The 26,608-nt window shown below is 42.9% G+C and overlaps 1 protein-coding gene across 1 annotated transcript in view; it reads right to left on the minus strand.

Moving 5' to 3' along the window:
• The window catches only part of SH3BP5 (SH3 domain binding protein 5), a 51,724-nt gene that overhangs the window by 9,445 nt on the left and 15,671 nt on the right, over nucleotides 1-26,608 (minus strand). Inside the window, exons 4-5 of the mRNA XM_042043894.1 lie at nucleotides 10,596-10,760; nucleotides 2,155-2,285 (exon numbers count right to left, since the gene is read on the minus strand). Coding sequence (XP_041899828.1) covers nucleotides 2,155-2,285; nucleotides 10,596-10,760 — 296 coding nt within the window. The remainder of the gene's footprint in view (nucleotides 1-2,154; nucleotides 2,286-10,595; nucleotides 10,761-26,608) is intronic.

Consider the following 26,608-nt stretch of genomic DNA (forward strand, 5'->3'; position numbering starts at 1 on the left):
TCCTACATCACTGGCCAGCTGAGTCCAGGGCACTGCACAAAGTGCTTTTGAAGTCAATGACAGGAAGAGTGAAAGGCACTTTGCCCAAGTCGCCAGAGCAGAAAGTGACTTCCAAAAACCAGCTAACACAGGCGAGTTCATTATCCTACAGCTCAGAGGCACTGAGCCAGAAGATCTGGTGATTGTTAAGAACATGCAGCCGTATGCATTTTCACAGCTTACAAGCAAATAAACACCCAGAAACTAAATTAAAAACAAAACCAAAACAAAACTATCCAATAACCCTTCGATCATCAACTTTACACGGTAAATCATCTAAATGACTTTCCTCCAGGATGCCCCAGTCTTGCTTTCAAAATAGTAATGCTTTAAGCATCTTAATCCCAGCTGAAGCAAGGAGCAAATGCAAATCATTTTCTGCCCAAAAGAGAGCAACTCATTCAGCTTGTCTATCCAAGAGTTTAAAGAGAGGATGAACAAAAGGCCAGAAAGGCCCAAGTGTTACAGCCAGTGCTCCCACACCACCCAGGGAGAAGGTCAGAGCAGGATGCTGGTGTTAAATCCTTCCTGAAAAGCAGCTAGAGGCCAGCTACACCCTACAATACAAACAGCCACAAATTCAGCAGCCTCATTTCCCAGCTTCTGTAGCCACTTGACAGCACTGATGTTTTCAGTTCAGTTGCAATTTTCCTTTATGTGAAAATTGCAATGCTGGGAAACGACTGACCTTTCCAACATCCCTATGTAGCATGACTTCAAAGACATCCGCAACTATTTGTGCCACCAGGCATCTTTCATGTTAATACTAGGTTAGAAGTGGCATTTCTGTACACCCTTTATTAAAGGAACTCCAAAACACCCTACCTAGATGGTTTATGCTGCAGTCAGCCCTGCTGTGAGACAAAGGAATATACTGGGATCCTTCCACAGAAATGAAAACCAGCTTGGCCCAAGGAGAATGACACGAGACACCCCTCTGAGGGTAGTTCCAGCAAGGAAATGAAAACTCTGAGGCACATCACACAAGAGGCAGCTGGGACACCAGGCTCCACACCATCATTATAGAAAGCTATGTACTGACAACTTAATCATGGTCTTTACTTTAAATCTTATTGCAAGGAAGGAACTCCTAGCAGCCAAAACTGTTCTTAGATATTGCCCTTATCCAGAGGAATCTGTCATTTGGTGATCTGACGATGGTTTTCACAGCCCCTGCACAGTGCTAGACAAACAGCATGCCGCTCCTTCTAGGAAGTCACACCACTACACTGTTTCGGCAAACATGCTTGGATCTTGCTTGGGAAGTGCTAATCCTTTCTTGAATTGAGCAAACCCCAATCAAAATAGATTTCTAGTTGACTGATTTCACCAAAAAGTCATTTTTAGATGGAGGGGATTAAATTCTAAATACAGCAAGCAGATTGTTTAGACAAGCCACAGTCTGGAAATATTTTTTTTTAAAAATGTCTGTGAAATACAAAGAAGATTAAGAATTGGTTGTAAACAGGGCCAAATTTCACACAGGTTCTGAAAAAAAAGCTGTTTCACTTCTCTGCAACACAGCCAAACTGCACAGCAAATGCAGAGACAATTATTAATGACACAAGCTGCTTAGCTATGCCCTCTGAAAGGTGTTTCCTTCCCCAAGAATGGCTCTCACACAGCTTTGCCATGGCAGTGTCAGGAAGTAAACAAGCCTCATGTACAGCACGTTACACCCGTGCAGACTCGCACCTTTCAGCTTTCCGTCACTTGCTTTGTTGCTCTCCTAACTAAAAATAAGAACTGTGAACAATCCCAGGCTGTGAAACATCTACACACACAGCTCTGCAGACAGCACCTGTGCGGATCCCATGAGCCTGCTCCTCAAGTCACACACCACCAAGGAGTTCAGTGCACTAGAACAAGACCAAGATGCTCCTCAGAAAAGGTTTCTTATCCCATGTAGTTCACCAGTCTATCAAGCCAGGTGTTTCAAAAGACACTTAGAAGAACAACAAGGACAAATACCAGTACCAATTGTGCTGTGAGGCTGCTACACACAGAGAGGAACCCAAAGAGCAATACCCTTTTGCAAGTTCAAAACCCCCACAGAACAGGTATTTCCCCCCCCCAGTTTTCACCACTAAACTCCTCTCCAAACATAAAACATACTTTGATTTATTGATGGCTCTTTTCAGCTTCTTCTCCAGTTGTTTCATCCTTCCCATGGCAGCATTGTATTTGGCTGCAGTCTCTTTGTGAACCAACTCACTTCTTGTTTTGGTCTGCTCTGCCTCCATGACCTTCAAGAGGGGGAAAAGAACAGGTTGAGCAGCAAGACACAATGATCCACTTCTTATCATTTCAATTAACAGCAACTTTATAATCTTTCCAATCACCTCATGTCAGGAAAGTGAGGGCATAGAAAAAAATTACTTTCAGTGAACCTGCTTAAAAGTCTTTCCCGAAAAGAACAGCAACATGTCAAGTCTTCAAACACTGTAATTATGAGAGGTGTTACAGGTTTTCACATAATCCCTCTTACAGGAAGTACAGCAGACCCTCAGCTTTTGGGATCATCCATTCTTTAACCCAGTTAGATATTCACAAGAGAAGCAACACTAGCAGAAGTCACCCAACTACATTCAAGAGCAATGTTTATGCTTCCTCCTGCTCCTCTCCCAGGAACTTGACTTCCCCTGCACAGAGCTGGCAGGTTGGTCAGCTCCCAGCTACAGCTCCATCACTCTGGAAAGGGCTGAACACCAACCACGGCAGAGGGAGGACTCAAATACAGTTTGGCCTGAATCACCAGTCACTAGAAGACTGTGTGTCTGAGATGGCTCTTCTCTTAAAACAGCTGACATGCCTGAAATCACAGTTTCAACACTGAAAATGCAAAGGTTCAAGCCCTGAGCTGACACTCCCACTACCCAGACAAGGGAAGCTATGCTGATGACCAGCCCACTATCCTCATGTATGAAGATATCTTGAACACAAGTCTGATAAGGAGCAGCTGAGGGAGCTGAGGTTGTTTAGCCTGGAGAAAGGAGGCTCAGAGAGACCTTACTGCTCTCTACACATACCTGAAAGGAGGGTATAACCAGGTGGGGCTTGGCCTCTTCCCCCAGGTAACAAGCTACAGGAAAGAGAAAAGGACTTCAAGTTGCTCCAGGGGAGGTTTAGATTGGATATAAGGAAAAATTTCTTCACTGAAAGAGTTGTCAAGCATTGGAACAGGAAAAGTAAATGTCTCTCCATTAGCTGCACTGTTGGTATCCCATAGCCAAGCTTTGCCAGTAGCTCTATCCAGGGTACTTTTAATGTCCAAATTTACAATGTCAGAGGTGTCAGAAAATGTGTTTTATTTAGTGCACTAGCAGTCAAGATCCAGACAGGGAGGTGACTAATTTATTTAAAGTCACAAAAGTGGTGACACCTCTTTGTTGGTCTAGCTATTGAGGGGAAAGCAGGTGATCTTTTTAAGCTTCCTTTCTTGCAGCTAAGAAGGTATTTATACAAAAAATGGCAGGACTTCATTTTCTCCAGTACTGGATTTTGAAATGCCTCAGCTGTGATACCAACTACTCCGCAGCTTCAAGCAGATTTGCTCCAACTGGCTCCCACCACCAGACTGTGCATCTGAGCTCTCAGATGCAGAGAGAATATTCAAGATACCTTGATTTTAAATAACCTCACCCACAAAGCTCTAGGTTTTGGAAAAAGTGTGCTAGCCCTCCTAGCCCTCAGGCTGAACTGAACAGGGAAAAGAGATGGTAAACTCTGACTTGCTTGGAGCGCTGCTCCTCTCAGGAAAACTCTCATGTTGTCCTTTCTGATGCCTAAATGAATGCGTGAAACTGCCAAAGCCAAACTCCATCAGCATCAACTCGTAGCTCTTGCTGCCACACCTGGAGGCCACTTCTTGCTCATCTGCACACACCACTCATTATTAAGGAAAGGAATTGCTACAGAACTTTAAACTATGAGAAATAAAGATTTTCAAAGGATCTTTTGATCAGATATAAAATAATATACTCAACTCCAAAACCCCTCAACTTTCTCATCTATATAAGGCATCCATTTTTAAAGAAAGGGAGGGGGGGAGGGGGAAATCTATCAGGCTCATAACATACTCTCTCCTGCATCCTCAAAAATAAACTGCAGCCTCTTATCTCAAGCAACTGTTTTAAAGCCAGTTGGTGCAACGACTTTCCTTAGTGAAAAGTGTCAGACAAGGCTGGTTTCAACATGGAAGTCTCCTAAATTAAACTGCAGTCTCCAAAGACTGCACAGAAGGTGGTTCATCTTCTTTCTAGAGTGGCAAGGAAACTGCAATTTAAAAACACCGTAAGCTACAAAATAATGGAACAACCGGAATTTCCCAATGCTCAATTACATGTCAGTCTCTTGCATCCATTCTTGGGGCAAAATTAGCATGAATTTTGATAAATCACGTGCTAAGGAAGACCAGCACCAGGGTCATAAGCAGGTTAGGTGTCCAGTATCATGCTGATTTTTCAAAAGTTTCATATCAAATATCACAGAAATGCTGAACCCTGCAGAACTGGGCTTTGAGGATGAAAGATTGCAAATGCCTCAAAATACCTGACAAAATGTGGAATTTGCTGCCAGCCATATATACCCATGTTCATTACCTTTTCCAGCAAGAAAGGGGGGGAAAAGGCTATATACTTAATTCTTTTGAGAAAATAGTGATGTAAGAAAATCTCTCTTCCCACCCCCCTGCCCCACCCCCAACCCTTGTTTTCCTATGGGCTTTCTGTCACCATGCTCACATTGTCCGCACACCTCTGCAGAGACAGCCTGTCCCCTTTCCCTGGGACAGCAGCTCAAGGTGCACACCCAAGGCTCAGGATAATACCTGGGAGAAGGTTTAGAAAAAGACAGATAGGCTTATGAAGGAAAGAAGTACTTTTTATTAGCACTAATAATACATTTGGTGAAAAAACTGCAGTGTCAGATGGACTTGTAAACAAGCTCTTGGTCACAGTTACCAAATAAGCTGGTTTGTCTAATCCAAGTGCTTCTACCACCCACCTTGCCTTGTAGTGATGCCTTAGGTTTTAACTTTTATATTTTTCAAATTCTGTACCGCTTAGTGTGTGACTCTGAAGTTTCTTGTAGCCTGGTAATTTCTGCTCTCTCGTGCTAGGTAGACATAACAAAGCCTCTCTGGGCCTGCTCTCCAAGGACACCCAGACTGTCCTAGGCCCAAAAGTATAAACCAAAGACCCTCTAAGGGGGGGAAAGCTGAGGGGAATTACATCATTAAACCAAAGCCTTAACTGGAGAATTAACCCTGCTATGCAAATGAACCAAACCTATGAAAGTGTGAAGAACTCGTGACCTGTCATCCATCTCGGGGTCCATCTTGGCAATGGCCTCTGGCCCCCAGGGGGTACCTTTGAAGGCCTTTCAAATAAATACCTACCTTATTCCCTTACTCCTGTCTTGTCTCTGTTCCCAGGAGGCCTCTTAAGGCATCAGCAGATGCTCCTAAGCCATCACAGATGCAACAGCATCACTTAGAAAAAGGCAGAGAAAGAAGTGAGGATAACATCTCTTTAAAGGCTGCTTGAGACACATCTCACCTCCTTACACTGTACCTGCCTTTCAGCTCACCCTTGGGGTGAACAGGGGACATACTCTTGGACAAAAACACCCAGAATGGATGAACTTCTAGGATACCCACACAATCACTGGACATTTCTGTAGCCCTTGCCTGTCCCTCCCTATTGGACCACCTACTCCAGGCAGAACTCACTCTCCCAGGAAAGCACAGGCTGTAAGACACAAGTAATGAAAACAAAGCAAGCAAATACCCCCATCACCGAGATTGATTAATTCCTCTTCTTCCCTAACCCCTATTTCCTACCCAGTTGTCTGAAAAAGGAATGTCAGTGTAGAGTATATATTTACCATCAATAAATCTGGGCAAGTAGCTTTGTTCCACCCAAAGTATTTCCATAATCTGAAGTAAGAAATGGACTCCAGACAAAATTTTAGTAGTAACAACAAATGCAAAAGAAAAATTTTATCAGTGGAGTTGAGCAAAGTTGACCATCTAAGCCAGATAATTACTCAGAAGGACCGTTTCTTTCACAAAAAAAATTAAATTTATTGTTCTTCTAGGGGACAACTTAAAAATAAAAGAGGAGAGAGACAATGCAATATCAGTAAACCAGGAGGAGAGAATCAACAATACAAAGGATTGCAAAAAATCACTGCATTTCCAGGATAAAGTGACAGAGAGATTAGGACAAGGAATGATGTGGTATTTTTGTTGTTACTTTCACAGACTTTTCTTCTCCCCCTTTTTCCTCTAAGTTTTTCTAGCTGCAGGAAGTATCTCTCCTCTCTACATCACGAAAGCACCCACACATTTTACACTGACAGATGGTACTTCATGGTGTAATATCAAAGGGAGCTTCACAAGCCAAATTAATCCAAGAGGGAGCATGCCTCCTCCCTCTTTACTCTCCCCTCATCCTCTCCTTTTTAAAATGTCTCATGATCAAGAGCCAAAACATTTCTTCTCCCTGCCAGAATTTATGAACTGAACATATCTCAGGAAAGACTGTAGAAGCAGAACCTTTTTAAGGCTGCAGATTGCATCAGCAATTAGAAATTAGCAATTTCTCCTGAAATTCATGAAGGGTCTTCCGTTCTGCTCCAGCTTGTCTCAAACTAGAGGTAACACATCTGTCAGTACTTTCCTTTTGTACATCTTTATGAATTATTTTCAGTAGGAGCAAAAATGTGAAGACCTTTTTCCTCCATCCCTCCAAAATTCAATATCCTTTGTGTGGAAGTTTCCTTTCACAGGACCCTCTTTCATAGCCCTGCTCTCTGCACCTCAAACTGCAGCATTACAATTCAAGGTACTAACAGGCTGGCATCCACTAGCAAAAACATCATCACCAAATTTTAAAGAGACACTGCAGTTACCACAATCCTGCTAAGCCAATGGCTAAGAGTGAACAGTATTTTTCCTCCCCAGGCAGCTTAAGAGCTCATCAAGCTTGTCTACATTTCCATTATAATCAACAGAGAATTTATCTTAAAATGACCTTGCCCCTCTGGCCACATGAATTGCTCTCCAGACACCACTTATTGATCAGACCGCCTTTCATCATAATGGAACTTTTGGCAAGTAATTGTGATACAAAGTCAGGCTCTAGACACCTGACACTGATGAGCTAAATTCCAATCTAAGCATCATTACATTTCTCAGATCTGTGGAAAAACAGACATCTAGAAAAAAACCACAGGACTTTACCCCAAAATATGCATCAAGTTAAGAATAGAAATGGGCAAAGCAGCTGTCTGACTTGCAGGATTGAACCACAGTCCGGTGCTTCACTGTTGTGAACATTTAGCTCAAGCACAGACATTTGCAGGGATTAGTTCCATCTTCGCAGGCAGGTAGGCAGGAGTCCAGCTCCTGTTTATGCTCCCAGCCCCCTTTGGAAACATAGCTCAAACTTGAAGGTGCAAAGAAATTTCTGAGTGACAGCCTGTACTCCCTGTACCTGTTCATGCTGGTTCTGCCTGCTTCATGAATAGAAAGATTTTCCACACGTTATGCTTCCAGCTCATCCAGGAAAAGCAAAATTTCGGTAACTCTCCCATTTCGCATCAGTTGAATTGTGTGATTTTCTACATCAGTGGCTACAAAAGTCTTGTTTACAGAAGCCTGAGAGATGGTCACATTAAAAATAGTGTTAATATCTTTTCAGACTATCAAGACATCAAAAAGCAATTACAACATACAACCCTTATCTCTATGTCCTCCCAGTGAGGGTCTGGAAACAGCATTTCCTGTTTGGTACTCTGGACACCAAGTCTTTGTCTATATCCATAGGGTCAAGTGCAAAAATAACCTGGCAGCACTTCCACACATAGCTGTATAAGAAATCAGTTTCTCATTTGTTCTCTTGCCTACCCTTTTTCTTTATGCTTTCTGTTTACAGTGTTTGTCAGCTACCAAGCTGCTAACAGGGCTTAGGTTTGGTTCCAAGTTACAGATTAATTCAGTGAAGCCTGCTGCCCGTGCCTTAGAACAGCAAATAAAAACACTTTACTCTTGCCTGACATTTCTATCAGTAGAGAAACAAATGAATTAGTAGCCCACTTCTAAAATCTGGCTCAGAGGTGCTTTTCTGCACTTGAGTCCTTGCTGTACAAGGCTCAGTGCAAGATTATTCTCTTCATTTATAGATGACAACTGTCATCTAAAAATACATGCAAAAAAAGCTAGAAAATCCAAATAACCAGACTGCAGAAGCTTTCTCCAAGCGCAATTTTATTTGTGCAAGTAGAAGGCACCTATTTCTTAGTCCTCAGCCTTCACCCTAAGAAACAGTTTTTTCCATTAGTGATTTCTAATGTAATTCATAGTTAATGATCTGAGTTGTCAGCAACACTATGGCAGTCAAGGAGAACTTTTGCTCTACAAGATCTCATCCTCTGACCTGTTTTCATCCATAGCTTGGTAGGGAATGTCAATGTTTTCTGCTCCCCGAGATCCCGATTATTCTGTTTGCCTCACTGAACACTAAGCACTTCCATTAATTGCATGCACTGAAGCCAAGTGAAGTTTTCACTCCATTCTTAGAGAAGATAAAAATTCAGTCAAGCACTCCAAACAAACTAATGTTGGGTGTGTTCAGCCAGGACTTCCAACAGCATTTTCACCCTTCTTGGCTCTGGCCTTAGCCTCAAGACCTCCACCATGGCCAATGAAAATTGTAAGACAAACTTCCATGCAACTCTCTCAAAACCTGCTGCACCCTGGAAAGGTACAGATGGGTGTTTTCTGGGAACTGAGCTTACCCAGACTATTTTAAGCACCAGGAATTGTTGGATAACAAGTTTTCCATTCCAGGAGCCCTCAGCTGCTCTATACAGTCCAGCCTAGGAGATTTTACAGCTGCAGTACGTACACCTAAGTTCCTTATCTGCTGTTCAGCTCTAACAAATCAGAGGCATTATGGCTTGAATCAGCCCTCCAACAAACAGGTATCCTACAATCAGTGATGGCACCTATCAACACCACCAGCGTGACTCCACCAAACACTGCCAGCAGCCATCTGCTGCTCTGAATCACTGGGTTTGCTCATCTCAGGTGCACACCTCTCACAGACTCACAGTCAGGGAATGATCAAGGGTTGTAGAAGGATATAACATGCCTTTGAAATAGCCAAGGAAAAGAAGAATTCATTTGTACTCTCAAATTGCCATTGTTTCCTTCCTCACCCACCCCAACACAAGTTTTTGTTATGCCAGCTAGAGAGAGGTAGATTGCTGTCACTGTCCACCAAAACTCAGCAGTTTCCCAGTCAGGAGCTCTAAGCAACTCCTTTGATGCTTCCAGTTTTTCTCATCTATCAATTCTGAGAATCAAAAATTATCTATTTCTGCACTTTCTTCATATTGAGCAGGGATTACAGCTAGGAAAAATGTCAGCTGGCACATGCACACTGCAAAGGTGGGTCTCTCCTCATAAACACAGAGGTCACCAGATCTGCAAATACCAAATGATAACAGGGACAATAATACAAACAGTAGCCTGGAGTTCATTTTCTCACTAATGTATACCAGGTTTTCTATCTCTCCCCTACACACAGCCAACATCCTTTCTGTTCCCTGTTTCTTCATCAGGCAGCTGGATTTTAAAATCCACTCTGAAATAGAAGCTTTCTTATAACTGAGAAGCTTTTGCAACACAACAGAGCTGTTGCATTGAGGACTGCAAGACAATATGAGCATTGTATGGCATGATAACATGTTTGGAATAGCAAGTTCAGCTTCACTGGCATATTAAGGAAATGACAGAACAAAGGTTTTTAATTTAGATTTTTGGCTCTTTTATGTTAAAAAAAACTTTCTGTGCCTTTTTTTTTTTTTTAAACAGGAAAAAAGAGACAAGACAAATTACAGGAAAATTCTTCTTGACATCTGCTAGAAAGAATACTGCCTTTCTTTGTTAGATGGTTCATCTCTTCTCTAAGTTTAAAAAGACTTTACAAAGGAGGTAGGACCTCGTCTAAATTCCAAATTTAATTCAGGATAAAGCAGCATGCAAGCTTAAATGCAACACATAATTTTGAGTAATTCTACATTCAAACACACATTTCTGAACCAGTTACCTGTTCAATTTAGTCCATACTAAGAAGAGGTTATACTAAAATTGGAACATGTCCCTGTTTTTCCAGGGTAAATGCTCCCATAACACATGTATTCAGGAATAGGCATTCCCATGCAGTTATTCTGGCACAACTCCAAATGCAGATATGCCTTAAGACACTGTTTATCCCTGTAATATAGATGGTAATAACTTTTTTTATTTTCTGTAGAGAGCTACTCCACTACTACAGCACCACCAGACCAAGAACTAGAGCTGTCCCAGAAGCAGCCCAAGGCCCAGATCATTTAACCTTAGGCCTCATAATTTTTCATAGCTTCATTTCCTACATGTCATGTACCTGGACCAAAAGAAAAATTTGGTCTTTCAGAAACTGGGCCTCATACACCACAGGAGACCATCAAGTATGGAAAAGGCAGATGCTGGGACGAGTTTCTATTACCCTCTGAGTAGCATGGTTGAGCATCTCTTGCCAGGCAGAGTCAAACTGACGCTTGTCGTCTTCCAGGAGCCTCTGCTCAGCAAGCGAAATGGTCTCTTTGGCAGCACGCAGCACTTCAGTGGCCCTCTGAAAGTCCTGAGTCGCCCTCTGAGCCTCCAGCTGTGCCTGAAGGGGGGGAAAAAAAAAAAGTTGGGATCAGAGACAAAGGAACCCTCACAGTCATGTTTAGAAGATCTGTGACACTAATCCCAAGACTTCTTAAAAGAGCAACACCAGCGTCACTGTTTCCCAACCTTTTACTTGAAGTGACACATATTTTTCACTGGAGTAAGTCCTGCTAAGACAGCAGTTCCCACCCAAAGAGGTCATTTGCCAAGAAGTGTCTCATGGTGTTTGTGGTCAAAAAACTCTCAGCTGATGGCCTACAAATAAGCACCTGGCTGAGAGATAATACTGAATGATGTAGATTTCATCACTGAGAAACAAACCAAAAGAAAGCACAATGGCAAACTTGTGGCGTGTCAAGAATACACTGAGAATGGCACTCCCTGAATTTAGTCAGGGTGGATTTTTATCTGATACACCATTAATCATGCTGAAGAAATATTTTGGAATTATTACCCTGCTATAAAGCATAAACAAGTTCTCTGAGATAGTGGTCGCTAATTCTTTGGATGTTCTTTTACTTTGCTATCGCTGGTACACAACTGGTGCAGCAAGTCCCCAGCACACAGATATAAGAATAATCAACGGAATTTAAAAAAAAAAAAAATTCTTTCCCTGAATTTTTCTACATTATATATTTCATAGATTTCTATTTAAAGGAGTATTTCTGAGCTTGGAAATACAACACTTCCAATCTAAGCCTCACATTCAATTAATTGAACATCCAGGACCATGAAGACAGTTTTCATTCACACTTCAGTGATTTTTCAAAAATAAACTGGAATTCCACAGTCTATACCTATGAGAAATGTCTTTAACCAGATATGACTGACAGAACAAAATAATTAATAAAACTAAGTATCATGATATGCACAGAAGGAGTCTTGAGAATCGAACAGGAGAAAGGACTCTGGCATACAGAATACTACACTGAGGAAGATAAAGTCTTACGAATAAAGGAAGAGGTTTTAGTGTGAAGAAATGGCGGTCATTTGGGAAGCAGCTAAAATTCCCTGATACAAAATAAATGGAACAATGGTGCATTTCTCCAGCAAACAACTGGCTACACCCCCTCAACACCAGCTGCACCAAATACCTCCACACTTGAGACACCACAGTTATTTGCAAAGGTAATGGAAAAATCCCTTCCCTCCCTGCCCCCTGGCAGGGGAGAAGGACTCCTAATTTAAACACAAGTCTCAAAAGGAAATAAAGCACACTATGTTTCCCTCACCATGTCCTGAAATAGCAGCAAGCTCTTCTTACTTCCTTCCCTCACTCACAAGGAGATACTTCACTCCAAGGTAACCATGCAAAAATAGGAATTATGTGTCAGAGGTCCTTCAGTTACTAGCTAGAGAGGGAAATCAAAGTCATCACAATCAGAGCAGTAATTTCCTTCCAGCCAAGGTCCCTGATGCATTTCCTTCTGAAGCGGCTGGTGGTGTTTTCCACAGAGAAGTTCATCTAACCATGCCCTTCGCTGTTTTCAGGTAGTTTACACCACATCACCTTGCCTACAGCCTTTGTGAAGAGCCAGGGCACTAAAGTGATAATTCCCATGCAGAACTGCATATTCCAAGGCAGCACAGATCTTTGGGCCAAGGTTAGTGGGTGCACAGCATCCTAGGGTAAGTTCAATGCCAATACGATCTCTTTTCCTCTCTGAGAAAAACCCTCACACATTACATCTCCTCATCATCCCAGCCACCAGCTGCCTGTTTCAAATGCATTAATACATTTTATAAATTCAGAATAAGCCTGACTATAAAGTATTTTTAGCCACTAACCTAAACCATTATACCCAGCAAGCACAAGAAAGCCATCTGAGGATCTTCAAACAAGGCTCAACCTAGGCTTCCAACAAAGAATACAGCAAAAAGCTGAATCTTAGTCCCCAAAGTATCTACTGAATTTTCCAAACATTCCCAACTTTTTTTTCTGTCCAGTAAGTTTGACCTATGCTAGTAAAGGAATCAAATACAAATAAAAGCCAAAAGTTTCCCATAAAGTAGTTTGAGACGGGATTTTAAGACAGGAAATAAAATGCAAGACTCCAGTAAGAGCCTGCATCAAGTACTGCAGAACAATGCTGAGGATGTTTGGAGGAAGAACAAGACTGGTTTTCATGGAAGACTCTACAAGAGGGAGCCAGGTCCCAGCAACTTCCAGCAATAAGGCTGTGAAATCAGCTTCAGCTCCTTGGCCGCCCTGCTGCATGAGCAGGCCTGCCCATGCAAGAAATGACTTACAAACACACAAAAACAGACTGGAGACCCATTCCTTGGAACCTCAACAGCAGTTAACTGCTTTCGAAACTCCAGTAAAACCAGATCCCAGGGGCAATGCGAGCACCAAAGTACAGTTTTCTCACCATAACTGCATCAGCACTTGAAAGTTTCTGTTGGCACAGATACCTGGGTCAGGGATCAAGACATCTAAGCCAGCAAAAAGCCTGCAGAGCATTAGGAGCTGAGATACTTAATCCCCATGGAAAACAACATTTAGTGGTAGCTTGTAGTACAAGTAACTCTTCTGATGAAGGCCTTAACAGATAATTGACTCCAAAACAGGAGAATTGTATTTATGATAAAATAACCAGAATTTACAATTCAGTTAGATTTCTGCTTGCAGCTGGACCTGCAGGCCATTAAGAGCTGGAGCTGTTAACAGGCTGGCCCACAACTCTAGGCCCATAATCCATTCAGCTTCGTGCCCTGTAACCATGTGGGTAAATGGAAAACTGAAACAAAGCCATACTTAAACACTGTGTCAGCTGCATTTGTTGAATACTGCTCTGCAATGGCAATTTGGAAACACTGTTTTGTTTTTAAGCAACATAGTTAGTCCAAATAGCAATTTAGCTTCAACAGTTACCTGAAGTCAGTCTACTGTCTTTATTTTAAGCAGCTTACTGAAAGCCTGAGAAAGAAAAAAGCCAAATGCTAGGGTAAAGAATGACACATTTGTCATTAGAAAAACATCAACAGGTTTGTGGCTTTGCCCATGTGAAAAAGGATACTCAAGAACTTTTTTTTGTGTTCTAGTACAGTTACTCAATAATTAGCCTTCATTTAGAACTCCCTCCAGCACGTACAAGTTCTTCTGCACCATCACCAACAGACTGCTCTCAGTCCCAAGCCCACGGGTCACTCCATTGGATGGAAAAGAGAGTAGCCATGTTCTTTGTGTGCTTTTAAAACCACAGAGAAACCAGCAGGAGCTCAGGTCTCCATATTAGCCTCCTTACACTGCACATAAACTTTATCACTTTAGACAGTGGCTGTTTCTCTCAAGACCAAAATCCAAAATTCAAATGAATGGCTGAAAACTAGGTTGTCTTTCATCACAAACTTGTGTTTGAGTTGAGAGAGGTTTAGCCCTGGGGTAGAATGAGAGAAAATGTACTAGGGATGAGGACAAAAATCACTGAGGGAGGTTGGAGGCAAGTGGGATGTCAACTTTCTGCCTGTCATTCATATCGCTGGTGCTTGATGGAGTCTACCCAATATAGAAGTGAGAATCTCTTTCATCATAGTCAGAAAAGCCCGTCCAGAGAAACATCTTTTTGAAAATGAGAAAGTCCTGACATCTTGGGAACTGGAGGACCTGTGCCCCAGCTCCCACTGCCACAGTGACACTGCTCATTGTGGCTCATGATCAGTGCTTTCTGCCAGGAAACTCAGCTGAATGTCTTCACCACTGCAGACCCTTCCCCTATCAGTGTAAAATATAAAATGGGAGTCCTTAAGAAACACGATTAGGTGGCCACAGAGATTGAAGCCAAGGAGAATCCCACTGTCACAGCACATCTGTCACATGCTGTCCACAGAGAGCATCAACTCTTCCTGCCACTCTGTCCCTCCTCTGCAAGTCAGTCCTCTACAAGCAGCCAGCTACAAACAAGTCTCCCACAACAGTAAATCCCTTCCCTACAACCAGCAGCACATCCAGAAGTCCTGCTCTGCCCACTCAGGCCCCTCCTCATGGCCAAGATCTTCCTTTTACACGGCTATCCACCCTGTGCTGTTCCGCACATGTGACCTCCTCTCACCAGCTCATCTGCCTCCCTGATCTCCCTGGCTACGACAGGCACAGCCCTGAACTTCCCAGGCAGCTCCCAAAGACTCAGAAGTGACATGCAGTAGCAGCATTCACAGAAGCAAACAGTGCACCGTGGTATAAAACATGTCAAGTTAGAAACTAAATTATGTAAAATTAAAGGCATACTGACAGGGTTCATAACTGTGAGTTATTAATATATTGCTGAACGGTGCTCAGCCCTGACGAACCCCTTTTGGGGGATAAAAGCTGCACCCTCTGGGCAGTCCCCTGCTTAGCCTACACAGGGCCTTGCACAGAAGGGAACCATGCACAACAGCCAGATTATGTTGTCAGCCAGAAATTAAAAAAGCGCTAGGCCATGGCACACTAACAGAAGAAAACAAAACCAGGCACTTTTTAAATGTAGTCCTCCTGGAACCAGCAGCAGCATACAGACATCTGCTTGTCCACTTTCAGAGCAGAAAACTGTGCACTCTTTAATTATGAAACACAATTTCCTGATTAGTCCACATAGCTTCTGTTGACCCAAGCTCTCCTTGCTAAGAGAGGATTTTCCCCACCTTCCCATATATAGCTTGAACATATGACGTATCTCCATTTCATCTCATCTCTGATTTGTGTTTTTGTTTCTGCACAGTATCACTGACACTGAAACATGGTACAACACAGCTATAACATTCCTCTGAGGCTTGCCAACATCTAACGTACCCTGGCAGGCACTGGTCGGTCTCTGACACGTGAACACACCTGCACACAGCTAACAGCCCAGCCAGGCTGCCCCAAAGAGATGCAGAGGGTTCATTTTGTGGAGACGAGCCTATGCAGGATTTCTCCCATTGGCCAGCCTCACCAGAGAACCAGACCACAAGTACTGATGATATTTAATGAAAAGGGCATTTTCAGAAACGAGAAAATTTCCCATTAGAAACGTCAGTCAGCAAAGATCAGATATTTTCAAAATTGACTTCTCATTTATCCAGGTGAATCTATCTCATCCTGCACTGCCAAGGCCTTGACATCCACTTTATTTCAGCATCTCTGTGTTACTGCCAATGAAAGACATGAACAATCTCTGTTTCTGAAATCACCATAAGCTGGAGCATGAAGGGAACACACAGCTGCTGCTCAGAACAAAGCACCAGCACACCACGTGCTGGCCCAAGGCCTTTGCTCTAGAAAGCATTTGTTTGTTACTGTAAAACCAATGTTTCTCCCACCCATTAATCTTTAAAACAATAGTTTAATTGCTACTAGCAAACATGTACTTGCTTACTAGCAAATAGATAATGATTAACTGTGTTCCAGTCCCACTCTTCAGAAGGAAGCAAATTTCAGATGTTTTCATTCTGGCCCCCTTTCCTCCTTTTATCAACATCCTACGTTAATTTGCTGTGCAAAGTACAACAGGGAACATGTTTTGAAACAGGAACGTTACTCCATCCATCACCCACCAGAGTTGCTGTAGCACTGCCTGTCTTCAGGGATCCCTGATCGCAGTGACTGCACCAGGGCAGTCTGCACAAGCTTCTGTAAGGGATGAGGACAGCAGGATCACCACTCATTGACCACAGCATCCCAGTCTTACCCACCACTGCAGCAGATGCAGTGATTCAGAAGCCTACAAGGCGGAGGCAGCTGAGTGCTCTCTGCACCATTCACAGTAACCAGCCATTGAATGCTGCTATTTCAGCTTCAGTCCTCCTCAACCTGTTTTAATGCAGCTGGCAGGCAGTAACAAGAGCAGCAGCCCAGGTGTCAACACAAGGGCTCATAATGCTCAACATCCAAACACAACTAACAACAACCTTGACACAGGCACAACTCCATCCACAGCAAATGCACGAATGACACTAAGTCAGAGGAGGTGGTTGAAAAGGCAGAACCTCAACCTAGATGGACCTTGTTGAAACTTGACTGGGCCAAGAGACACTTTACAACAAGGAGACCTGTCAAGTCCTGCACTTGGGGCGGAATAATCCCATGATCAGCCCTGTCAAAAAGGACCTGCACATTACAGCAGGTGTCAGGCTGAGGAAGCTGAAAAGGTGCAGTCTCATTGGGAGTAATGCAAACCATGTCCTAGGCTAAACTAAGAGGGCCATGGCTGGCCAATCCTGCAGACAAGTTACACAGAGAGGTTTCAAATCCCTATCTCTGGAGGTCTCAAAGACTTGGCAACGCCATGGCTGATGCAATCCAGCAATGTGACAGATCTGCTTAGAGCAGAAAGTTGAGATCTGATGACCTCCAAAGGTCCTGTACAACTAGTATTTCTACCAAATACCATCATATTTTTCTTAGTTTCTCAAAGCATGAAGAACATTTTTGCAAAAACTTTGCAGTGATGCTGAATATTCTCCTACGCACTCAGATGCATTTATTTTCCTGAATAAACAGACTAGTGGTGCAACTGGGGGAGAGTAGGGCTTTTGTTTGCTTTTTTTAAGGACCATGACCTTCCCTTTCTCCCTACAGCCTAAAAACTCTGATCCAAACCAGAAATGAAAAGTAGTATAACCACCTCAGAAAACCCTTTCTATAGCTATACTTTCATAAACAACTTCTAAAATCCAAGGCCTTGAGAGTGACCTCATTTTAACAGATCTGAGGCCTGAGCTGTATAATCTGCAATGACTGTTTGCATTACTGACAAAAAATAGTCTCTCAAGAGTCTGAAATACCCTTATGTTCTTTAAGCAGTTTATTATAAAGCTATACAATTGAACATGGGTTAGAATTTGTTTTTTCAAAAGCATATTTAAAGGTTTTTAACTGGATGGAGAAGACAAAGGGGAGGAAAAGGTGAAAACAAGCCTTGTTAGAGTTTTGTGAAACACAAACCATTTCCTCCCAGCTGCATAACTAATTAAATGCCTGTGGAACACTATAACCATGTGTCCCTCAGTCTCTGCTTTTGATTAGGTGTCTTACTCCTGTGCTGGGCTTTTTTGTCTCCTACATGCATCCACCCCTTCTCTTCTAACAGCCAAATTGTTGTAGAACTGACCTGACTCCTGGTTCTGTATTACATTCCTGCAGTCTATAAAAAGGCACAGGAAATAAGAGCAGACCTACAAAGCATGTTTCAAGAGACATCTAGCTCTGTGCTAAAGTTAGGTGGTATGTGTAACTCCTTTAAGACAGGATCACGAGTGTGTTCGAAGACCCAGAAGCCTCAGGGCACAACCAGCAGCTCATTCATTAGCTGCTTCTGTTACCAGCACAAGGACAGCTGGACTCCTCAAAGGCAGAATCCCACCTCCCTTCTTTGGGAGCTGTGGAAGGAAATGAGAAAGAAAGTATCTGAACATAGAGTTTCCTTAAACACTGTTAAGACTAGTCCTGGTCTGGACTGAACTGAACAATCAGCTGCCAGCCCTCCTCTGCTCTCTCGTAGCTCCCATCTAGGTTGCAACCGGGATCTTGTGAAACGAGGGCAAGGATATCCCCTCTAAGCTGATCATTGCCACTGTGCAGTCAGTCATTTGAAACCTGCTGGTCTCCTCACTGGTTTTAATTGGTGTAGCTCTTTGCCTTACAGGAATAGGGAGGCCATGCTCACTTGGGCACAGAGATTGTATGGGAGACACTACCCCAAGCCTTTTGCCCCTCCTTTGTTTTTCACGAAGTTGTTGAGAGATGCTGGTGCGCTTGGAGTTAGTCACACTAATTAACGAGTCTATGGCACCAGAACATGACAAATTGTTCAGTCTACTACCACCCAGGCACAGCCTTCTTGGGCATTCACTGCCATCTGCTTGTTAGTTGTGCAATTGTTTGTGGCCAAAATTATTAAGCTGTTGCTTTCTGGAAGGGAGGGGATGACAGAACATGTCCAGGTTTTGATCTCCAAGGTAAATGATCTTATTAAGAGAGAAAAACACCACGATAATCCTCCCCGCTCTATGCACCTGCATTCTGAGAGCTTAGCCAGTGAGTCAGCAAGTCTAGGGCTTACAGCTGGTTTCTAGGTTTACAGAGGCTCTACATGCTCATCTGCACCTGGCAGCAGCCTGCTTTGCTGGAATTAAATATAGAAGCAAGGAACAACTCCCACCAATACACCCTCCAAGAGGTACACCGCCTGCTTTAGTGGCTTTTGCTAATTATCCAAGATGATCAACATTTGGCACATACAGATGCAACAAGAATGTTCAGGAGAAACACTAGATCGTTGTCTCATGTAATTGCCACCAAAGCAGCAAATGCTTTTAAGTAGAAGTTCCCAGAGTGTTGCAAGGGATTGGCAGCCTGGTTCTGAAAGCACATCTTGTGCATGCATACTGGCACAAGCAAAGACAAGGCATGTGGGTAGGAGTTTCACCTGGCAGATGGGCTGTTCTGGACATGTTCTCCCAGTTCCCAGAAAGCCTCACACCCACCAGCAACTGCCTATCCTCAATACCAGGAATATGCTCTGGAAGAAAGTTCCAGGCTGACCTTGTACACCTTTGCATGCTCACAGATACTTTTGAGGCAGTCATCTTCCTAAGGGACACGCTGAAGATAAATATTGACTCTTTGACATTTTTCCTAGTCAAATTACACAACTCCACAGCACATGTGAATAACAGGCTTGCTTCACTTAAACAAAAAAGTTGCGGATGGTGTCCTGGACTAATGAAAGGCTAAGTCCATTCCTCGAAGGAAATAGTCTAGGTAGCAGCAGGAAGAGGGAATATGTCAATTCCACTACACAGCAATAAAATCCTCCTTTGAGAACAAGCCATTAGCACACTTCACCAAATTAAAAGAACCTACCGAGACAAACCAAACAATAACAACAAAACAATAAACAAACAACCACCAGAAGCAGACACAGCTAAAAGAGGTGGACATTTCTTCCACATCCTGGCAGCAAACTCTCTTGTTTTATAGTACAACTTTTTGTTTGATGCACTTGAGATATATTTCTTACAGAAATGAAGTCAACACGAAGCCATTCCCACACACTAATTTCCTAATACAGAAATTAGACTCTTCAGATAATCTTTTCCAGCAAGAGCAGACAAAAGCTCCAAAATTCATGCTGTTTTATTAGAAGTCATAACGAAACACACCCAGAAGGCAGCAACCAACATCCATATCACATCTGTTTGGGCAACAGACCCTAGCATGAACATTTATCCCTACAATATAGACTCCCACCTATTCAGATCACTGTACACAAAAAAGACTTGGTGGGCTGAACAAATTCCCCAAAGTTGCAAGACTTGTGCTCCCTTCAGCAGTCATCCCTGAGCAATTATCACGCCAAACAGGTACATAGGATATCACCCTGACCTCAAGCCACCCAAGCTCAAATGCCAACTACTATTTTTAACAGATTATCCTGTCTGTGGCTTACAATCTCTTGAAATAGCCTTTACTAGAGGCCAGAAAAAAAATCAGGAGAGGAAATAGTGAGAGACAACAAAGCAATCTTTCCTTTAAATTGGTTTTTCCCTGTAGATCTGTTTTGGCAACAGCTGTGCAAGTGCTACAGTCATGCTAAGGAATGCACAACCTTACCTCTCAGGTTTTTCCAAACTTAAGAGGATGCAAAATGATGTTACTCAAATCTTCATACAACAGCAGAAGAAAAAAGAGATTCTGTTCTATTTTTACATCCCACCACCCCTTGAGAGCTGCTTACACCTTCCTGCCAGTTCCAGCATCTGTTATTGCATCTGTGGCTAAATGTAGTAGCCAGATCACCTGTATCCCTTCTTTCTGCCTAAATCAGCTGACATCTATCAAAAAACCCCAAATTTTTCTGCACCAGCCTTCTCCTTGTTACTGCAAAGAACTGAGGGTATTTCCACACCAACTCAACCCAGTATTCCATTACTTCAGAGCTACTTGCAGAATACTTTAAGTATTTCACAACAGAAAAAAAAACATTCTTGAAGGTTAGAAAAATAATCAGTTCATTTGATTCCTGACAATTAATGGAGAGGAGGTTGAACAGCTAATCTGGCTTTGAACTACTGCCATCCACAATGGCTGAGAACTGATGGAGGCTTTGTAGGGTTGGAGAAAGTGGGAGAAAGAGACACCAAAAGAGAGTAATTTTTTTTCATCTCTCCTAGATAAATTCTTCAAAACAGTTTAAACAGTGTTTTCTTCTACTACTGTGAAGAAAAGCAGAAGAGGGAAGAACCTCTAATTTACAGTAAAAAGTCAACAAATTTACATGATAGAGCCCTCCAAGGCACATCAGCGAATAACCGTAAGAAAACCAGTTACAGTTTTTGTATCAATAGCTTATACAAACTAACCATCCATCAACAGAATAGTGCTCACACAAAACAGAAATGTAAGGTGTATGAATACCAACCCAAAATAACTAGATCTATTCACAGAGACACAGAGGCTCAGAGAGATACAGGTGATTATCTTCTGGAGGGGGACACACACACACAGAACTTATTGACACAGGTATTACAACAAGCAAGTGATTAAAATTAGTTCCCGCTATCCAAATGTGCCAGGAACATTGTACTTGCAGAGATACTGTTACAGATGCCGCCTCCTCTGCAGGAAATATAAGCAACAGAGCACTAAATTTGAACCAGGTAAGGATTTTTTTCCATTCATCTGTGAAGTAGCAGTTGTCAGTGCTCCCAAACATGGGGCAGATTTGCACCTGCCCTGGATTAAGAGGGTAAAAACCTGCCAGTTGCACTGACCTACTGTCCTGCATTAGTAAGGCTGATGGGAAGACAAACACATTAAGGAGCTTTGCTTCACATATCAGATCTTTGGCGTAACTTTGCCAATCCGACCAGGCAACATCTGTCATCTTCTCGGCAGTTCAAGGGCAGCCAGTTTGACACACTCCAATATCACACTGCTCAACCAGGTGACAGAGCCAGAAGACAAAAGTCACATTGAGTCAGTCTTTAAGTAAATAAATAATGTTAATAAATCAGCCAGGCAAAACCTAGCTTGTTAACCCAGGTAAGTGACTCTGAATTCCCTGCTTCCTAGGCTTTGTTGCTACTTTGGCCTGAAGGAAAATGCAACAGAACCATGATTCAAAACTTAAAATACAGTTTTCAAGTTTTGAGCATTCAGGTGGAACACACAGAACACACCAAGCACAAGCTCTGTGCAGCAGCGGTGAGAGACTGAGCCCTGACTGTAGGGCAGTGACTCCCACTCACGGGCTGCTCACGGGCTTTCGGATGCAACTGTGCAAACATGACAGGAGAGCACAAGAGCCACTCCATCAAACTTTGAGCATTGAAAAACATTCGTTTGACTGAATCCAAAGTACACCCTGCTTTAGAAAAAACTTTAAAAATTCAGTGGATTCCCTGGTGAAAGTCCAGGAAGTGACTCTTCACCCTCAATAATAAAATTACAGACTCCCTTGCTTGGCTTATGCCTTCTTCAGCCCCACAGCCAGCCATGCACCATGTGGGAAGGGAGATTAATATACTGAGAATGCCCCTTGGGATCACTGCAATGGGAACTCCACATTTCACCAGAGGACTGACGTCGTATCAACATGGTTTCCCCAAGATTTGATGAAGTGTTTTGTAATAAAAAAATGAAAACATTGGTGGGAAGAAGGAGTTCAGACCTAGAGCAGGCCCATAGGGAGCAAAAAGGAAAAATGGACACACAAAACTTCATAGGCAAGCAGGTACAACTCACAGCCTCAATGCTTCATACTTTCAGGCACTTCTTGCACAGCTCACCTACATTTCATTTCCTTATCACTTCTTCACAGCACTGAGCTTCCCGATTGCTCCCACGGCAAGTTCCATGTCTCTTTTCCCTTCAGAGCACATCAGTCATCTCTTTCCAGGCGAGGCCTGGTCTGCCACAGCACTAACCAAGGCCATCATGTCAGCTTCCATCCCACAGACAGGTTTCTTAACCACCAAGGAAAGTCCCAGTTCAGGAAGGGAGCTGCTCCCCTGCCTCTCCACCAAGTAATCTAAAAATCACAGCCATTTCCATATGATTGATTTACAGACCCAGGGAGAGAGTCACCTCTCACACCATTCACCCCACCTTCCTAATCCGGACATCATTCCCACCCATCTCCCACTGCCAAGAGGCTCCCCAAGACCCACCAGGGCAGCTGCAAGACAGCATCCTCAGTTAAAAGGGCAAACAGTCAGCACAGGCAGAGCACAAACAACACAACCTACACTGCCAGCCTAGACCGGTTATTGCAGAAGGCCGGAGCACCAACATCCATACAAAATACAAATAATACAAACTACAAAAAAAAAGTCCCAGTGATTGGACAAGGGGAACAGTTCTAAACTAAAAGAGATTTAGATTACATGTTAGGAAGAAATTATTTACTCAGAGTGTGCTGAAGCAGTGGACAGGTTGCCCAGAGCAGTTGTGGATGCCCCATCCCTGGAAGTGTCCAAGGCCAGGCTGGCTTCAGCATCGAGCAACCTGGTCTAGTGGGTGGCACCTGTGCCCATGGCAGGTGGGTTGGAACTAGCTGATCTTTAAGGTCCCTTCCAACCCAAACCATTTCATGATTGTACGATTACCTAACAACAACAGCAGCACTGAACTATAGCCACCCAAGTGCTCTGGGTGCTTGGTTTCTTCTTCAAACAATTGGGAGAATTGTAGAAGTTTTGTGAAAGTTTATTTTCAAGATTCTGTATTTCTTCCTTTGAAAATGTGAATCCACATGATAGTTATTTGGTTTATGAACAGTTAAGCAGAAACACTCCTTCAGCCAGGAAAGGTCAGCTGGCTGTTCCACTGTAACTGTGCCAATAATTTTGCTTTTTACTAGCTCCATGGCAAGTTTCCAAACAGGAATGCAAGTCTGTCACAGTTCTGCTGACATTTAATTTTTGCTTCTCAAGTTCCCGAGTTCCTTCTCCCTCCACATTTTTTTTTGTCAAGATAATCTTACCAGATTAGACAAATCAGTCTTAACTCCTTGTTGTCTTAAACATGAGCATCAGGACTTCAGCTCATAAAAGTAAGATAGGGAAGGAGATTCTGTATGACACGGGAAGTCAATATACTGATGGATAACACATTTAGTGTCTAGGAACCAGAGAGAAAGACCTGGATACCTACCACTGTTGGAACTGGAGCCAGGAGCCGTCATCCACACTCAATGCCACCCTCCTTTCCCCAGCAGAGCCAGCTGGTGCTGTGATCCTATTAGCTCTCACTCACTGAGTGAATTTGGATAGGAAACTTGGGTGCTGCAGGAATTGACACTGGCAAAACCACCATTTCCAGTTCCTAATTAATTTTTAAGGATGACCGGCAGTTTTGAACCTCCAAGTTACATGAATTTAAAAAAGCTTTTGTATTCTGAGCTAAGGAAGTTACCATCTGTAACTTTCCACACTTGCCACGCTACTTTCAGGTATCTCAAACTGCACACTTAGAGGCTGAGATGCAATGGCCACTTCAGAAAGTTTTGCTCATTTACGGGCTTGATCTCCACAAAGAAGGGTATCAGTCTCATCTGCTGAGGAAGACTCTTCCAGCTAGGTAGGTGTGCTCCTATCTGCTTATACCCCTCCCACCTTCACCACCAAGAGGCTCAGTTCCTCCTCTGTTCCTGTTCTGCAAGATTACAGCAGCTACTTTTCATCCTGATTCACTTTGAATACAGAATTCATCAAATCACATCAATATTCACATTTGAGAGAGGAAGTAATTGCCCAGTGGTAACTGGGCTCCCCCAAGTTTTGTGAAGACAAGCAGAATGGAGGTGCAGGATCTGAATATCTGAAAGCTCACCTCTAATAATTCTTTATTCTCTCAGCTGATTTCTTCACACAGATGTGGCAATCCAGTTATAAAATATTACACGAGACAAAGATTATTAGTGAGGTGAGAGAAAGGAGCTCTACAACATAAAAAGTTGCAGTGAACAGATGTTCACAGGTGTCTCTGCTGAACAAAGTCTACTTGTCTATCAACTGCACTTCCTCTTGGGTATGCCTGGACATCAGTGGGGAAGAACCACTGTACACACTGCTTCCAGCGGGTTTTTCCAAGCCTCTTCAGATAAAAGAGTGCTGCTTAAGTATGTTAACAACATGAAAAAAACAATTAGCTGTAAAATCTAGGAAGACTGACCCAAGAGCAAGCAGAACATTCATATCCCTCCAACATATTGCTGTATGAACACATGGTACAGGTGGGTCCTTTAGTGAGAGATACAGACAGATATGACCTAGCATAGATCTTTCACCTATTTTTGCCTGAAGCAAGTTTTCTGACACTTTTTTGTAAAAGCTAAATGAGGCAGGGGCTGAGAGGGGTAAAGGGAGTATCACAAAGCAAAACCATGTCCCTCCCAAATAGGCTCAGTACTAAAGATAAGCAAAGCATCCTCACCTACTCCCAATCTAAGCCAATAAAATGTAACCCCTCACCCTGCCACAAAACCAAACCAAACAAGCCCACTACCAAACAAAAAACCAACCAACAAACAAAAAAGAACCAAAAAACAAACCAAAAAATGCTGAAACTCAATTAAAAGCAATACTCCCAGGACTTTTAGTCAGGTTAGGGTCACTACAAATGCACGGATTGTTTTTTTTGTGGGGGTGGGAACACAGTTTTATCAGATTCTTTTTCCAGCAGAAACAAAGCAGAAAGGAAAGTCTGTTCAGTTTGTCTATGGGTTCACAAGTGATGATGTATGGATAACAGATTTTTAATGGCACCTCTCACCCAGTAACCCCAAAGCACTTTTACTTCCCTTAATGAACTCAGCTTCACATCAGCTTGACAGCTTCATTTTACATGGGAACTGAGAGAGAGATGAAGTCATTTATCTGTGCCATGCAGCAGCACAAAATCAGCTCCTGCCAGCCAAGTGATTTATGCATTAGACCACACTTGCTTTTGCACAGCATCCTGTCCCAGAGCATGCTGTCACCAGGGAGGTAACACACTTCCCAGCTCTGTCACTAGCTCAGACACTAATGTGAGCACTATTGCGTAGGCACTTTCCAGCCCCAGCCCTGCAAAATGTTAAGTCAACAGCAGCTTAAGACACTCCTTACCTCAGAGGCTCAGGACTGCTGTTTACATTATTAATGTTTCCTGGCAACTTCACCCTTCTTCCCCATTACTGTTGGGCAAGAAAAGTCTAATTCTTCGACTAGTCAACTAGGGAAGCAGCTACCAGTGGGAAAAAAAATTAAAAGAAAAAAGAAAAAATCACCACCCACACCAAACAGACATGGGAAATTTCATTTTCTGAACACTTAGAACCCGGGCCACCTTCTGGATTACAGGAATTTCATACTGCTGCCATGTGGGCCATTGCCTGTGTACATGCACAGTCCTCTGCTACGTGCCAAAGTTCTTCCATTGAATGTGGGCATTACTGCGTAAGCTAAAGAACAACATGGAAAGATAAAATGCCAAACAAAAAAAAGTTCTCACAGCACAAGTACTTCAAAATTTGATTAAACAACAAATTGCAATCAAAATGCTCCAAAAGAGTAAGGTGTGTCTTCAATCAACACAAAAGGCCCACTGCTGTACCAAATGAGGAATCACAACTAACAGTTCTGTCTTGGCAGAAGTTACAGGAAATCTCCTTAAGCAAGAATATTAGCTAGATCTCCCTTGAATCTCAGCAAAAGCCAAATATTACTGCTTTGGTACCAACAGACAGCATCCTGACTCCCTGTGCCACCATTTCAGAGAGCAAAGCACTCAAATTGTAACACTAGTGGACCAATGTTCAGGTAAAGCAAAGTTTCACCCTGAGACAGGCCAAGCTGAGGCTCTCTTGGCAAACATTCCACAAACAAGATGCTACAGGACGT

Source organism: Corvus kubaryi, unplaced genomic scaffold (assembly GCF_017639235.1).
Source record: "Corvus kubaryi isolate FWS band 111438036 unplaced genomic scaffold, C.kubaryi_AGA036_p1.0 37398, whole genome shotgun sequence".
Classification (NCBI taxonomy): domain Eukaryota; kingdom Metazoa; phylum Chordata; class Aves; order Passeriformes; family Corvidae; genus Corvus; species Corvus kubaryi.